A 16,192-nucleotide genomic window follows, 5' to 3' on the forward strand; every position below is an offset into this window, starting at 1 on the left:
TTTCTGGTGTGTGTGTGTGTGTGTGTGTGTGTGTGTGTGTGTGTGTGTGTGTGTGTGTCCATGCTTGTGAGGCACACACAGAAGTAGGCCCATCTTAGGAACAGGGTTCCCATCTCTTCCCTGGCTAAGGTGTGATTCAGGGTGGACAGGAGTATAGCATGAGGATGTCTTGAAGTAAAGCGCCACAGCGGACCTTGCACAAAGACAGAGAGAGAACTGCAGGCAGGACTCACAGCTGAGCTGGTGTGAGCTGCAGAAACGAGGTCACAGCCCATGAAACCTGAACTCAAAGCCATCCTCCAGTAGTGAACCGAAGTGAGCATGGCCTCAAGGTGTACATAGGACGCTCCCCATGTCCCCAGGGCGCGTGGCACAGTGGGTGGGGAGGGAAAACCCATCCCAGAAGTGAAAAGCCTGCTGCTCACAGCAAAACCTCCAGCCGGAGGATAGAGGAACTGAACTGCTGGTCCAAAGAAACACCCACATTGACAAGAAAGCATAACGATTTGGTGTGAAATGCAGTGCAGGAACCAGTGTTACACAACAGACACTCTGTTCTGCCGCCCCCTGCCAGGGCCCACTGGCTGGGTGGTGTGGGACGCAGGACACGGGGCCAAACCAGCCTGGGTTGGATTCCGACACAGAAATTCCTCAGGGAGGAGCTGGAAAGTCTGTCTTATTCCACATGAGAGAAATGAGATTCAAGGAATGTTCAAAAAGAAAAAAAAAATCCTCATCCTAGCCCCTCATCACTACAAAGGAATCAAAAGAAAGAGGAGGGAAGAAGGGGCAGGGAGGCAGGGGAAGACAGAGTCCCTGAAATAAAACTTATGATTCCTAGAAGGTGGGTGCTTCGGTTTTCTGAGGCATGATCCCTGACTTCAGATGTGGCACTTTCAATCCAGAGAGAAGTTGGCAACTTGACAGGCTAAAGAATCTTCTGTCCGTTATACCTGAAAATAGCTGCCCCAGCCATTCTAGATAAAATAAATATGAGTTCTGTGCCTGCCCCCTCAAATAGGCAAAAACCACCTGGGAGGCCTAGACAAGAAACCAGAAGAAACATAACACGACTCTTTGTCTTTTGCTCTTGTTGAGTGTCCAGACCTCTTACCAAAGAAGAAATGGATATCTAAGGGTCATCTTGAAGCATAGCTAGAGGCCTTTTGGCAGCAAACTCCCTACGTGGGCTAGGGAGAGATCTATCACCTGGAAACCAGCAAGGGTACTTCCAGTTCCATCCCACCCAGAGGCATCCTGGTTTTCTTTCCCTCAGTCCTCCCAATCTCCTGGGGTTGTTTTCAGGATAGTTTGTTTCCATGTATTAAAGGAATGACGTATACAGAAATGTCATCTCCTGAGCCCAGTCGGTCATTTGATATCCGCCATCCTCTGTCCTTCAGGACGCCACGCGCACGCATCACCAGGTCCTGAGCTGCCAGCGTGTACCTGCACAGGGGAGGGGCAGGAAGAAGACATCAGGATGGCATGCAGCAGAAGCCAGGCTTAGGCAAGGTTGGGAAGGAGGAGGCATCCAAGGCCAGAGAAGCTGAGCTCATCTTTTTTTTTTTCTCTCCAAAATGTAGGAGGACTGATGTGAGAGAACTTTTCTTTATCTTATTACTTTATCGATGTTTTAGAGGTGATATGCAGCAGGGTTGCTTTACATATGTCAGGTAATAAGTACATTTCTTTCCTTTTGCTTAGCATCATCTGTTACCTCGTTGTCTCTCATTCTCTCCTTCCCATCTCCACCGGTGAGCTGCTTGGCTCACTTCCATCACTGTCCAGCGCAGTGATGGGCTTGCCGCTGCACATTTTCACCCATTCCCATGGATTCTGTGCCCCCCCACCTCCCCTCAGATGTGCATGAGTACACACTCCGAATAATGAGATAAAGAATACAGGGTCATCTAAGAACAATAAGACAAATTAAGAAAAGGTCTTTTGTTTCCTTATCTTTGGAGTTCATTTCAGTATGTATCTTATTTTCTATACATATGAAGAGGTGCTTGGGTATCACAATTTGGTGCTTTTCTCCCAAGACTAGCCTCTTTGGGTATCACTGTGTATGGGTGTCAAGAATCCTGTATACGGGCTGGGAATGTGGCCTAGTGGTAGAGTGCTTACCTAGCATGCATGAAGCCCTGAGTTGGATTTCTCAGTATCACATACGCAGAAAAAAGAAGTGGTGTTGTGGCTCAGGCGTTAGAGTACTAGCCTTGAGCAAAAGAAGCTCAGAGACAGCGCCTAGGCCTGGAGTTCAAGCCCCAGGATTGGGAAAAGGTGGGAGGAGGGGAAGTGGGAGAAACACATAAGAAGGGGTTATCAGTGTTCAAAAAGTAATGTACCCACGTCCTGACTAATGTAACTGTAACTGCTCTATACATTACCCTGACAATAAAAAAAATAAACTTAAATAAAAAAGACAAGTTTATGAAAAAAAAAGCCAGGTTCCGGTGGCTCACATCTGTAATCCTGGTTACTCAGGAGGCTGAGATCTGAGGATCATGATTCAAAGCCAACTGGGACACTAAAGTTCATGAGTCTCTTATTTAACAGTGCCCAGGCCCAGAGTTTAAGTCTCATGACTGGGGTTGGGGGAAGAATCCTGTATACTTTGTCATATTTCATTGCATTTTAAATCTAACTTCCACATATCAGGAAGAATATCTGCCATTTGTCTCTCAGATCTTGGCTTACTTCACTCAACATGAGATGTTTTAGTTCCATCCATTTCCCTGCTAATGTCATTATTTCATCCTTTCTAATGGCTGTGTAAATTTCCATTGTATATAGGTACCACATTTTTGGATCCATTCATCTATTGTGGGGGTATCTGGGCTGTTTCTGTATCTTGGCTATTAAGAATAATGAAGCAATGAACACGGATATGCAGGTGTTCTTATCATACGCTGGGGCTCGTGGGGCTTGAACTCAGGGCCTGGTACTGTCCCTGAGCTCTTCAGCTCAAGGCTACCATTTAAGCCACAATACCACTTATAGTTTTCTGGTGGTTAATTGGAGATGAGTCTCATGGACTTTCATGTCTGGGCTGGCTTTGAACCTCGATCCTCAGATTTTAGCCTCCTGATTAGCTAGGATTACAAGGATTACAGGGTGAGCCACTGCACCCAGCTTAGGGTTCCTTTTCCTCCACATTTCCACCAGCAGTTGTTGTTGTCTGAATTTAGAATATTGGCTAGTTTAACTGGGGTAAGATGGTTAGATGATTATCGCAGTTTTGTTTTTTTTTTTTGCCAGCTCTGGGGCTTGAACTCAGGGCCTGAGCACTATCCTTAGGCTTTTTCAAGACTAGCACACTACCAACTTGAGCCACAGCACCACTTCTAGCTTTTTCTGTGTATGTGGTACTAAGGAATGGAACCCAGGTCTTTGTGCATGCCACGCAAGCACTCTACCACTAGAACACACTCCTAGCCTTGTGAATTTTTTTTTTTTTTTTTTTTGCCAGTCCTGGGCTTGGGCTCAGGCTTGAGCACTGTCCTTGGACTTTCTCAAGGCTTAGCACTCTACCACTTGAGCCTCAGCACCACTTCCAGCTTTTTACTATGTTTGTGGAGTACCGAGGAATTGAACCCGGGTCTTCGTGCATGCTAGGCAAGCACTCTACCACTAGGCCAAACTCCCAGCCCCATGAGAGAATTTTTAAGTAGCAGATTGAATACCTATGAGGCATTAGAAAACTGGGCCAAACCTGGTCAGATGACTATAAATACTGATGAGGTGGAGGGAGTACTTTCAGCTGACAGACTTCAAAGAAGTCTTTGGTATGGGATGGATTACTTTCTTAGTCTATACCAGTAAATATACGATTCACCTTTTCATTTTCTTTGTTTTCAGGATCAGAAAATAACCTGATTATGATCTGCCTCCCTTGTAGTAAATTAGTCATTTGTATTTTATTTTCATTTGTATTTTAATATCAGTTCTCCAGATAAATATTAACTGCTATTTTGATTCCAGGCTTAATCTTGTGAGCCTGGTTAAGGTGGGTTCGGGTCTGATAAAGAATCTTGCTTTTTTTGTTTTCTGGTGCCACTATTGGGGCTTTAGGCTGGAGGGCCTTGTGTTCTCCCTTAACTTTAGCTTTCTTTGCTCAAGGCTAGTGTTCTACCATTTGAACCATACCTCCACCTTGGGCATTTTGTTAGTTCACTGGAGATAAAAGTATTACAGACTTTCTTTCCCTGGCTGGCTTTGAACCGTGAATTCTCAGATCTCAGCCTCCATGAGTAGCCAGGATCATAGGTGAGAGTCACCCAGTACCTGGCAAGTTACTTTATTCAGTGCTCTATTTCTCCATGTGAATTTCTACCTGGTTCTGCTTCAGATCCATCTTAGGGTTCTACTGGCATTGGCTTCAATCTTCTTTCAACTTGTTTTTATTACATGCAGGTATTCTTTAAAAGGTCAGAGGGGAAACTCCAGTGATGGTGAATACAAATTTTTCTTCAGAAAGTAAACATTACTCCTCTGTACAAATATTTAAATATAATGGGAAAATCATAAAATCATAAAAATAGTTGTTTTTCCTATGTGCCTCAGATTTTCTAGTGCTAGAATGTATGTGTGCTACTTTTTTTTTTTTTTTGCCAGTCCTGGGCTTGAGCTCAGGGCCTGAGCACTGTCCTTGGACTTTCTCAAGGCTAGAGCTCCACCACTTGAGCCTCAGCACCACTTCCGGCTTTTTTCTATGTATGTGGTACCGAGGAATCGAACCTGGGTCTTCATGCATGCTAGGCCAGCACTTTAACCACTAGGCCAAACTCCCGGCCTGTGTGTGCTACTTTTTAAAAAAATTTAATGTGTGAGGGTTCAGGATCCCTATGCCTCAAGAGTATTACAAGTTTTAGCTTCACACTTTCCCTGTGTACTAGGCCTACCCAGATATTTTCTCCTTTTCCTGGAGCCTTGATTGTGTCAAGTATCTGTTTTCAGTCATGTATGTCAGGCAAGGCCAGCTCCAACCTGAGGAAGAAGTTTAGGAAGAATCCCTAGGACCTTTCAGCTCAACACTGTTCTCATGAGTCCAGATTCCTCTGCACGACTCATGAGACTTCACTAGTACATGTATGTTTTTCCCTGTCTGAGGGACAAGTGCAGAGGAGTGGATAGACGTTGCATTCTGTAAGTGAACACCACACTTGAACTTTAGCACCAGCTTCATGATGCGTGCTCTTCATGCTATGGAAGATCCGGCATTTGGTAATGCATGTCAGAAAACAGGAAGGCTTCAAAGACTTTGGTAAAGGGGCTGAAAAAATGACATCCGTATGCTTTAGATTGGGGGATACATGAGAACATGAACCACTGACAAAAACCGCAGAAAACAGCAGTGTGCAAAGACCAGCGAAGGATGGTGTGGGAAGGGGACTCCTTCACCTACCAGAGCTGTGAGTCTGGAAGCTGCCCGTGGAGTAGCCCGTTCAGGGCCATCAGTGAATGCCCTGTTCACAGATGCCTGGGTAGGCTGCATCAGACAGCCGCAGGAGTAAAGTGCCCACTTTCTCTTAAGGAAGACTCTACCCAGGGGACAGGGTTTGAATTTTGAAAGCATCTTTTTTCTACTGGTCCAAGCTTTCAACATTGATCAGCAATGCTTTACTGAAAGAAATGGCTGCCAGGGAAGAATTGGACTTGGCAAGCTCCTGTGCTCTGAAAGGGGGGTGGGGTGGGGTAGGGTGGGTGCACAGAGGACCGCAGGGGCCACAGGGAAAACAAAAAAGGATGAGGGGTGGGAAGTGCGGGAAGATCGAAGCTCTTTTCACAACCAGGGCAAAGGAAGTCAATAAATCCTCAGCTGCTTTCCCCTGGCTTTCTCACCACCCAAAACGTGGCTCTGGAAAACATACTCTTTGTGTTAAGGGGAGCAAACACTGACACCATCTTGTACGCTCCCCTGCCTCGTAGTGGAATGTTGAAGGTTAACAATAGTAAAACAGCCCTTCCAGGAAGGGGCAGCCTCTCCCCTGCCCCCATGAGAGAGGAGGGTGTGGGGACCCATCGCCAAACTCACGTACCAATTCAAACCAAGGTGGTAGGTTAGTTCAAACAGTTACTTTGAGGCAGGCTGTAACCCTATAATCACCTGCATGTGGCCTAGCAGGACTATGTGGGTTCTCTGTGTATGCTACGATCCTATTGGCCACCTGCGTGTGGCTGGGCCTGACCGCATGGATTTTGCCCTTAAAAAAATCCAGCTTGAGGGCCGGGAGTTTGGCCTAGTGGTTAAAGTGCTTGCCTAGCATGCATGAAGACCCGGGTTCGGTTCCTCGGTACCACATACATAGAAAAAAGCCGGAAGTGGTGCTGAGGCTCAAGTGGTAGAGCTCTGGCCTTGAGAAAGTCCAATGACAGTGCTCAGGCCCTGAGCTCAAGCCCAGGACTGGCAAAAAAAAAAAAAAAAAAAAAAAAAAAATCCAGCTTGAAAACCACTTGGGGTCCGGAGTCTGCACTGTGTTCCTGGCCGGCTGGCTCACTATCCACTTCCCCAATGAATTCATTCTTTTTGCATGAGACTGTGTCTGTGTGGTGGACTCTGGGGGGACGTGGAATCCCCACCTGGAGGGATGTGGAATCCCCTTTTCTCGGGGTAGATCTGGAATAACAGTGCTGAGGTAAAGGGTGTGGCAAGTACCACGTAAAATTTTCCCATAAAGCATTCATCAGCATCTTCCTTGTTAGTCATCATGTGTCTTTCTCCTTTCTACAGGTTTTTGCCTTAAGTCGTCTGCCTTATCCAGGCTGTTTCCACAAGACCACCTCCACATCAGCACAGGAGTGTCGGAAAGCAGTAGCTGCAGGCCTCAGCCTCTAACCCTACCTCTCAATCCAATAGCCTTTAACTGGGTAGGGACTTCCCTTCACCTTTTGGAAGGTGAAGAGAGAGGTCTATGAAGAGGGTGGGTAGATGACAGGAACTTGGGAATTAATGGCTTGCAAATATTTGCATATAAAAGGCAGCCTCCATCTGCGGTTACCCTTCCCCCTGCAGTAGCTCAGTGTGGTGGGAACAGGAATCCTCTTTGCATTCTGAGCAGGCCTTGGAGATTTAAGAGGTAGAAAAGCTTCCCCAAGCTCTGGATGTTGGCACCAGTCTATGGTGACTGGGTGGGTAGAGGCCGGGGGCTGGCTTGGAGGTGGCCTTTGTCATACTTGGAAAGGGATACCTCCCAGGAGGCAAGCATGGTTGGTGACTCGTAAATGTTAGTTATTCTACCAGTAACCAAATTAGCAGAGAAGCAGAGCCACACCTCTGAAGCTGGTGAGACTGACTTCTGATGCCAGTCTGGGGTACAGGGCCTCCACCAGGCAAAGCACCCTGAGCTCCTGGAACAAGGCCATAGACTGGAGAGAGCGCCCCACCCCCCATGGGAAGGGTGAGACCTCCTGCCCCCCTCTGCCTCCATGGCCAGGCTTGTCTACCTCTGCATCCAGGCAGCCAGTGGCTCCCTGGTTTCTTAGGGGTCGAATGTTTATTTTAGGTTAAGTCCCAAACAGCAAACATTTCAGTACAAGGGGGCATAATAAACCAGCTCCTTCTCAGTCCTCCCTGGCAAACTCTGGAATGTCTTGGTGTGGCCACACAGCCAGCTTTGCTCCGCCAGCCACACCAATAACAGCAAGGACAGAAGGATGACTGTCTGCATGCAGTCAGAGGCCATGCAGCCAGAATCTCAGGCTGCCTTCCAAATTCCCACAGATCTGAATGTACTCAACAATTCCCAAGAAACAAAGCTGCAGATATTATCTGGTCTTCAAACACTCACGAATTTGTTCTGAAAACCTGCAAGTGATAGGGTGTGTGTGTATGTGGGATCTCTTTCCTTTTTGCATTTGAGGCATACATAGTTCTTGAAAACCATATGGTGCTGCTAAAAAAAAATTAGTTCAGCTAACTCAGGGAAAGAGTTCAGGAAAAAGAATCTCTGTCTTTTGCCAAAATAAATTTCATGTGAGCAAGGCAATACAAACTAGCATTGGTGTCCATGGGCGTTTGACCTCTAACCTTCCGTGGATTAACATCTTCCTTCTTTAGGCCTGCAGGTAACCACGGAGACCTTCCAGAGACCTTCCCCATAGAGAGAAGAGAATTATGGCACTGGGGTACAGGCTTTATATTCCATTAAATAATCCTTCTAGATGAAGCTGGGTAGTAAAGTGCCGGGGAAAGACTGGACAACTCTGTGGTACAGTGCCAGGTCCTGGGTTAAATAAATCTCCACATGCGCAGGGAAATAGATGGTTATTAGGTCTGAGATACAACAACAACAACAACACAGTCAGGTTTTGCTAAGTTTTGGGTCAGCATTTGGAATGTGAGTTCATGCCATGGTTTTGTTTGGTTAACTGTTCTCTGGTATCTGTTGCTTTTGCCTACTCCCATTCCTTTTGAGTAATATTAACAATGTAACTATTTATTCTTTCTTTTTTTTTTTTGCCAGTCCTGGGCTTGAGCTCAGGGCCTGAACACTGTCCTTGGACTTTCTCAAGGCTAGAGTTCTACCACTTGAGCCTCAGCACCACTTCCGGCTTTTTTCTATGTATGTGGTACCAAGGAATCAAACCCGGGTCTTCATGCATGCTAGGCGAGCACTTTAACTACTAGGCCAAACTCCCAGCCCACTATTTATTCTTTCTGACAAGTATTAGGAATCTTCTCTAAGTGTTTATGTACTTCTTCCATTTTGAATATATCACCCACAGAGATCCATTATATAAAAAAAAAACAGGGCCGGGAGTTTGGCCTAGTGGTTAAAGTGCTTGCCTAGCATGCATGAAGACCTGGGTTCGATTCCTCGGTACCACATACATAGAAAAAAGTCAGAAGTGGTGCTAAGGCTCAAGTGGTAGAGCTCTAGCCTTGAGAAAGTCCAAGGACAGTGCTCAGGCCCTGAGCTCAAGCCCAGGACTGGCAAAAAAAAAAACAACAAACAAACATTATAGAGGGGACAGACAATTGAAGAGAGAGTGCCTTCAAAACCCCCTTCCAGAACCTTTTCCAAATCCTGCAGCATCTTTTAGGTCTCAAGAGGGTGTCTTGCTAGAATTTTAGGGAACCAGAGCTCTGTGCAGGCCACCTCAAGACCCCCCGACTACCCGACTCTCCTTGTAGCATGATGCATTTCCTATGAACGGTTCATTTCATGACCCCACAAAAGAACCAAAAAACTGCCAGCTCTGCTACACTTCGGGGCAAACTCCAATAAAAAGAAAAGACAGAATCCGACTGTACTCATATTCTGGCTCGCCTACAAAGCTGCCTTTTACTTCTCTGGTTTTTTGTTGTTGTTGTTGTTTTTTGTGGAGACAGTTCAAAAAGAGCAAAAGAACTTAATAAGGTACATTGGGGTCAAGAAGCTCACACAAGCTCATTCGTTCCATATCCCAGCTTGAGAGGAAGGTGTGAGGGTCAGAAGTAGCCAAACGCCTCTTTACGTTAATCATCTCTTCTCTCAAAAGTGTGTATGTGTGTGTGTGTGTGCGCGCGCGCTATTTTGAATTCCTTTTTGGGAAAGATGTCATGGGGAAGATATAAAGTTAGTGATTTGTTGAGAATGGCTGTCACTAGGAGGCCAAAGAAAAAGATGACCAAAAAAAATCCCTGCATACAATATAAACAAATGCTAACAATTAAGAAACTCCAAACTCCTCCCTATCACTAGAAATGTTGTACCCTATGTCTTTCTATCTGCTTCCTTTGTACACAAAGCTGGAGAAAACCTGGTAAAATTCAAAGTAAAGCAAACCCACGCAAAGCCTTAAAGGTAGAAACAGGTTGTTGTTCTCTTCTGCCACCTCCCCAGGCTGCCCTCAGTGCATCTTTCCTTTCTCACTTTGTGCCTACAGCTGGATTTGAACCCAGACACTCTCCTTTCCCTGGATCCATGACTGCACACTAACCCATGGTCCTGGGCTACATTTGAAAAGAAACGAAGCCTCTGGCTAAGGGCCTCTAAAATTATTGTGGGCCTTCCTTGTCCCCGAAATCAAGACTTGGGTTAAAGTCCTGTTGAAGTGACTTCCCCTCTTATTTCCATTTCATGTGACATGATTAGGACAGCTCCCAGCTGAGGAAGTGCTGGACTCCTGGGATTGAGCATTTAGTGTTTTTAGGGTCTCTCAAGGAGACCATGCTAAGCATCAGAGTGGTCCATTTCTGCCAAGTTATACACAGATAGGTGCAAACATGCTGTATAGGAAAGAGATCGCCATCCTACATTACTGCTAGTTAAGTTTCTATGATTTCTCAATATGGCTTTAATTACCCAGGAGACCACAGGGTAGGGAAACGACCTCTTATTGTGTTTCACTGTCAGATTGTGCGGAACGTTTCCTGATTGTGGGTAATAATGAACGAATTACATAAATTCCGCATCGTTACCACAGACTTCCTTTCTTACAAAGAATTTTTCACATTTGCTAATCTAGCAATTTTGGAAAGTCTGACATAGTCTGTCCCCTACTGACATCTCACACCCTATTTGGCGACATTCTGCATTAGTGGTCAGCCATACTGATTGACTGTTGGGCTCAATGAACGTGCCATTTTGTCTTCTCCAACTCTGCCCCATTCCTACACGGTCTGGCTCATGCTTAATTCTTCAACCGGTAGACAGCTCTTGTCTCAGATTAAGCTCCCACTTGATTGCTCATCTGGTAATTTCTGGATTACAAGTTCCAAGATGGCAGATTCACAGATTCTTTTCCTAGTATCTAGAAGCCATTGGCTCATAAAATAGGTCCTTAAGATCATCTCTCAGATGAATGAATCTGAATAGGAATTATATGGCAAAGAAAGCATCACCCCTGATGCTCTGTCATGAGAGCTCAAAACCCAATCAGAATTAAACTGACAGCCTTTCTCTTGTGAAGATGATATACTCTTGTTGAACTTTTCCTTTCACTCGTTTGTCTATCGGACGCAGGATTCTTTCTCAGGTTTTGGTTTGCCATCTTTCCTGAAAAGCAAACCGAACAATAGTTTTTCATTTCTGCCCTGTTTCAAGAAAATTCCAGCATACCTTGTCTCCATAAGCAATGGTTCTCATGAACCCCAGAAGCCTGCTCTGCCTGGTGCATGCACACTGCCCATGGGTTACTCATCCTCAGTAGGCATGTTTGTTGCCATGGAAAGAGAAGGGTTGATATACGAAACCAGGCCAATTTAGAGAAATTTTAAAAAGTGGGGGTTGCCTTTTAACTCCTACCTGGCAGTTGGTTTTGTAAAAACTTTATTAAAAAATCACAGTAGAGGAAAATCAACATGAGAATGTGGCTAAAAAAAGATTCACAGATTAAAACTAAAAACTTGCAAAGAAAAAAAGCATAATTTGAATAAAACAGTCTCTCATTCTACCAGCAGTTCCTCTATAGTTGAACGAAGTTATACCAAATTGTCCAGGAAGAGAAAGATGGACTAGATTTGCATTTTTCCAGGAAGAATTGTTTTTGTTGTGAAATATAGAAAACCTATGATAATAATAAACATAAACACTTCTCTATTAGCACCACTATGTATCAGACAGCTCACCTTCTGTCTGTATATCACATCCCCACTTCATATACAAGTAACCAGAAGTATAGAAATCAATTCATTTCTCCAAGATTACAGGCTAGAAGAAAAAGAGCAAACATCTGCATTTACACGGACCAGTATATGATCTCCTGTTCATAGCCACAGGATTCACAGCCTCTTTTATTTTACAAACCAACAGATGTATATAACATTTACAGTTAAGACCTAATACCTGCTGTCTTCTTAAAGGAAGAACATCACCATAAGTATGGCAGAGGCTCAGTGGGCCCCTTCTGAAGCACAGATGCCTTGTGCCACTTTTCCTCCTAAGACAACCTGGCCTGAAATTTGGGGTCATTTAGATTTAATACTATATCCCCAAATGACAGATGGGTAACTAAAATCATGTTCTTATTATCTATGACTTGTTTATTAAGCTTAACATCATATGTTTGAAATTCTAGCCTGTTAATGATTGAGAGCTTTGGTTTATTGCCTTTGAGGCAATATTTTTGTTTATCCATTCTATAGTTGAACATAAAAGTAATTTCAGTTGTAGTAATATACACAAATCTCTGGCTATCTTTTCACAGTATTGATGATGAAACATATTCTCCAGGGAAGCAGGCTCAGCAACTTTACCAATATCAGAATTACCCAGATGCATTGTTGATACACACATTGTTGGTCTTACCACTGGAGTTTGACCTGAAGCTAGATTTAAGATTTTCTTTGGTTACTTGAAATTGGACAGGGAAGGGGGGAAAACCAAGAGGGGGATGGGGGGGAGGGTAATGGGGACCAAGACATGTGAAAGGGTATCAATGTATGTGAATTAATGCACCTTCTATCTGACAAATATCATGTAACCCTTTTATTAATTACAATAAAAAATATTTAAAAAAAAGAAAAAAAAAGATTTTCTTTCCTTCTCTTCTTTCCTACTCTTTCCATTTGATTTCCTCTTTCCCCTTTTCCCTCCTTTCCTTCCTCCATACCTTCTTCTTCTTTCTCTCCCTTCTTACCCTTTTTTAGACTCAGTTTCATTATGTAGCCCAGGATGGCCTTGAACTCCTTTTGCCTTGAGAATGGTTGGGTTACCATTGTGTCCTACTCAACTGAGGATTTACATTTCTGACAAGTTCTCAGGTGTTGCTGATGCCATGTGGTCCAAGGACCATTTATGCAGACTACAGAGCTGGGTTATAGCATGTGTGCCTAACCTCATCCGCTATGCCAAACTGTATCCAGCATTCCTAAAAATTCGTCCATCTGCACTTGCTCCACATCCCTCCTAACTCTTACCAGACCTTTAAAATGCTATCATTCTGGTGAGTAAACATATCTCATGTGCTTTTTATATTTCTCTGATTGCTGATGTTAATTTTTTCTCCACGTCCACAGTCTTTTGTGTGATGATGGTCTGGTTCTTGCTCCTTTTCCTATTGTTTTCTTTCTTTATTGATCTGTGGGATTCCTTTATACAGAAAGAATAACAATCCCTCTTTAGTCACTCAAATTAAAAATATCTTCTCTTGGTTCAAGGCTTGCCATTTCCTCCCGCCCCCACATCATTTTTTTTGTCAGTTGTGGGGCTTGAACTCAGGGTCTGAGTGTAGTCCCCAAGTTGTGTTTTTTTTGTTGTTGTTGTTTGTTTGTTTGTTTTTTTGCTCAGGGCCAGTGCTCTATCATGTGGAGCCACAGTACCACTTCCCAGTTTCTGGTGGTTAATTGAAGATTAGAGTCTCACAGACTTTCCTGCCTGGGGTGGCTTTGAACTGATATCCTCAGACCTCAGCCTCCTAATTACAGATGTGACCCACTGTTAGCAGGCTTAAGTGCTATTTTCTAAAACTTGTATTTTTCATTTTCCTACTTCAGGTAAATTGAATTTTTTTTTGTGAGTCATGCGGCTTGAACTCTGGGCCTGGACACTTTCCCTGAGCTCTTCAGCTCAAGGCTACCACCCTACCCCTTGAGCCACGGCCCTACTTACCGTTTTCTAGTGGTTAATTGCAGATAAGAGTCTCTTGGTCTTTAGTGCCCGGGATGGCTTTGAACTGAGCAATCCTCAGATCTCAGCCTCCTGAGTAACTGAGATTACAGGCATCAGCCTCTGTGCCCAGAAAACTTGATTTTTTTAAAGGATGTAATGATCAAGTTTTATTTTTCAACTATCTAAATGACTCTGGCTTCTTTATCTTAATATCTGGCACGGCAAGATCTACAGAGCCTTATACACGTTATTCTTGGCATTCTATTCTCCCACATATATCTGAGAACCAGCTTAAGTTTCATGAAAACTATAATTAAATTGCTTCCATAGCTTGATTTATAATAAATTGATTTCTTATTAAAAATACGTATATGAAAACAGTAGCTTCTATTATTTTAACTTCTGCTACATGTGTAATTACAATTTTTCTAATACTAATACACACTGTCCACCCATTTTTATTAGTCTTTCAGAAGCATCTATATTGTTACATTTTTTATTTTATTTTATGGTTTTTTTTTGGTGGGACTTCAAACTCTGGGCCTGGGCAGTATCCCTGAGCTCTTCAGCTCAAGGCTCCCACCCTGCCCCCCTTGAGCCACAGCACCACTTCCCATTTTCTGGTGGTTGACTGTGAGACTAAAGTTTCACAGACTTTAGTGTCAGGGCTGGCTTTGAACCATGATCCTCAGATCTCAGCCTACTGTGTAGCCAGGATTACAGGTGTGAGCCACCACGCACCCAGCTTGTTAAATTTTTATTCTCCTTTAGTAGATATTTTTTTTTAATCTAGGACACGTTGTTTCATGATCTTTGCCATCAGCCCTTGCTTGTAGCTGTTCACTTTTCTAATGAAAACTCACTGAGCACTAACTCCCCACCTTTTCCTCCTAATTGTTGGCAACCATTTCTGCTTTTTGCCTCTAAGAATTTGACCACTCAAGGCCCTCTGAAATGGAATCACAGATGTCTGTCCTGTTCTGAGAGCCTTACTCCACTTATTTACTGTGAAGTGGGGTTTCATCATTTGCAAAAATACAAATTAAGCTTTGGGTTTATAGCAATCTACCTTTACTGTATATTTCTTTCCCATTTTATCTTTGCTTTTTCCGCCCATGAGTCATGACTTTCCCCGACCTCATTCTGCTCTTTTTTGTTTCTTATATTAGATGTTGTTACTGAGCTGAAGACTACAGACTTAAGACTTTTAAATCAAGATAGGTATTCATAGCCTGAAACAAGGAAAAAAGAAAAACAAAAACCATATGGCCTACAGATAGACATATTTTGTCTCCTTAGAGCCTTGAAGCTGTAAGGATTCTTTTGTAAATTACATTTAAAAAGAATTCTTTTGTACATGTTTATGTGGAGAATAAAGACAGAACTCAACAGTAAGCCCTCAAGAGTGTATTCCAAAAAACATCGTTCTGCTCTTATGGGTTTTTCTTTCTAGCTTTATTTTTCTGTGGCCAGGAATCAGGAGCTTGTGGCTATATACTCATGATTCAGGGGAAGTTTTAGATAAACATACCTTGTGATAGGTCAGAGGTGAGCGAGTCTTGATCTAGGCTTAGCTCAAAACAGAAGGCTCAAATTCTGCTTTAAAATTTTAATAACAAGTATCTAATTTTCATTATGATTACCATTCTTGATTTATAAAGTGTTCAGAAGCTACTACTTTCGAAATTACTATTACTATTACTATTATTTTGGAAACTACCATTTTAGTAGTTTCTTTAGCAATTTAAAAGATAAATACTTTTAACTAGCTCTCAAATGGAAAAATCATAGCTCATATAAGGGATTACTACCCCTTTATTAATTATATGCTGCTTTTATCCAGTAATTTAGCTCTATCATTTTTCATCCCACATTCCCTATTACTATTTTATGTAGAAAATGTGTTAACTATACCCACATATTTACTCAGATTTGAGTTTAATAATCCATTTTACTTCTCAGCACTTCCATTTAGGACCCTTTCCTTCTATGAGTATATTCTTTAGAATTCCCTTCAGAGATTAGCAGTTACATTTCTGTTTTTGGTTGTTGTTTTATTATTAAGCCTGACTTCTTTACTGATAGTTTTACTCCAGGCCAAGAAGTTCTAACTTGACAGCTTTTTTCTTAGCCAACTGAAAATACATCATTCTGTGGTGTTTTGGCTTCTATCGTTGCTTTCAAAAAGTTAGCTATCAGTTTAAATGTTGACACCATCCATATTATGTTTCATAAAACATTTTTCTTTTTTGTTTATTTTTGACAGTCAGCTAGTATTGTTTAAAATCGTCACACTACCATCTTATTATGAAGGCTGGTAGAGAGAAGGCTCTCTCTACTCAATATATCTCAAAAGAAACAGTCCTCCAGTGAATAAAACTCCGTGTTAGGAAGAATTTTTCTTCTATCAGCAGATCAAATTGAGATTATGTCTACATTGTTTTGAGTGATATAAAATAAAAGTGTGATGGGCCGGGAGTTTGGCCTAGTGGTAGAGTGCTTGCCTAGCATGAACGAAGACCCGGGTTCAATTCCTTGATACCACATACATAGAAAAAAGCTAGAAGTGGTGGCAGAGCTCTAGCCTTGAGAAAAGTCCAAGGACAGTGCTCAGGTCCTGAGTTCAAGCCCAGGACTGGCAAATAAATAAATAA

At 43.0% G+C, this 16,192-nt stretch overlaps 1 protein-coding gene across 4 annotated transcripts in view; it reads right to left on the minus strand.

The window, feature by feature from the left end:
• Nucleotides 1–659: 659 nt before the first annotated feature.
• The window catches only part of Ppm1h (protein phosphatase, Mg2+/Mn2+ dependent 1H), a 199,276-nt gene continuing 183,743 nt past the window's right edge, over nucleotides 660–16,192 (minus strand). For 2 of the 4 annotated variants that reach the window (XM_090327879.1, XM_090327900.1), the window contains one exon: nucleotides 660–1,449. In XM_090327879.1, coding sequence (XP_090184005.1) covers nucleotides 1,302–1,449 — 148 coding nt within the window. In that variant the 3' untranslated portion in view covers nucleotides 660–1,301. Of the gene's footprint in view, nucleotides 1,450–9,018; nucleotides 10,986–12,802; nucleotides 13,020–16,192 lie in introns of those variants that run through there. The other 2 variants (XM_090327884.1, XM_090327891.1) reach the window with 2 other exon arrangements.

Source organism: Megascapheus bottae, chromosome 2 (assembly GCF_031878675.1).
Source record: "Megascapheus bottae isolate mThoBot1 chromosome 2, mThoBot2.hap1, whole genome shotgun sequence".
Classification (NCBI taxonomy): domain Eukaryota; kingdom Metazoa; phylum Chordata; class Mammalia; order Rodentia; family Geomyidae; genus Megascapheus; species Megascapheus bottae.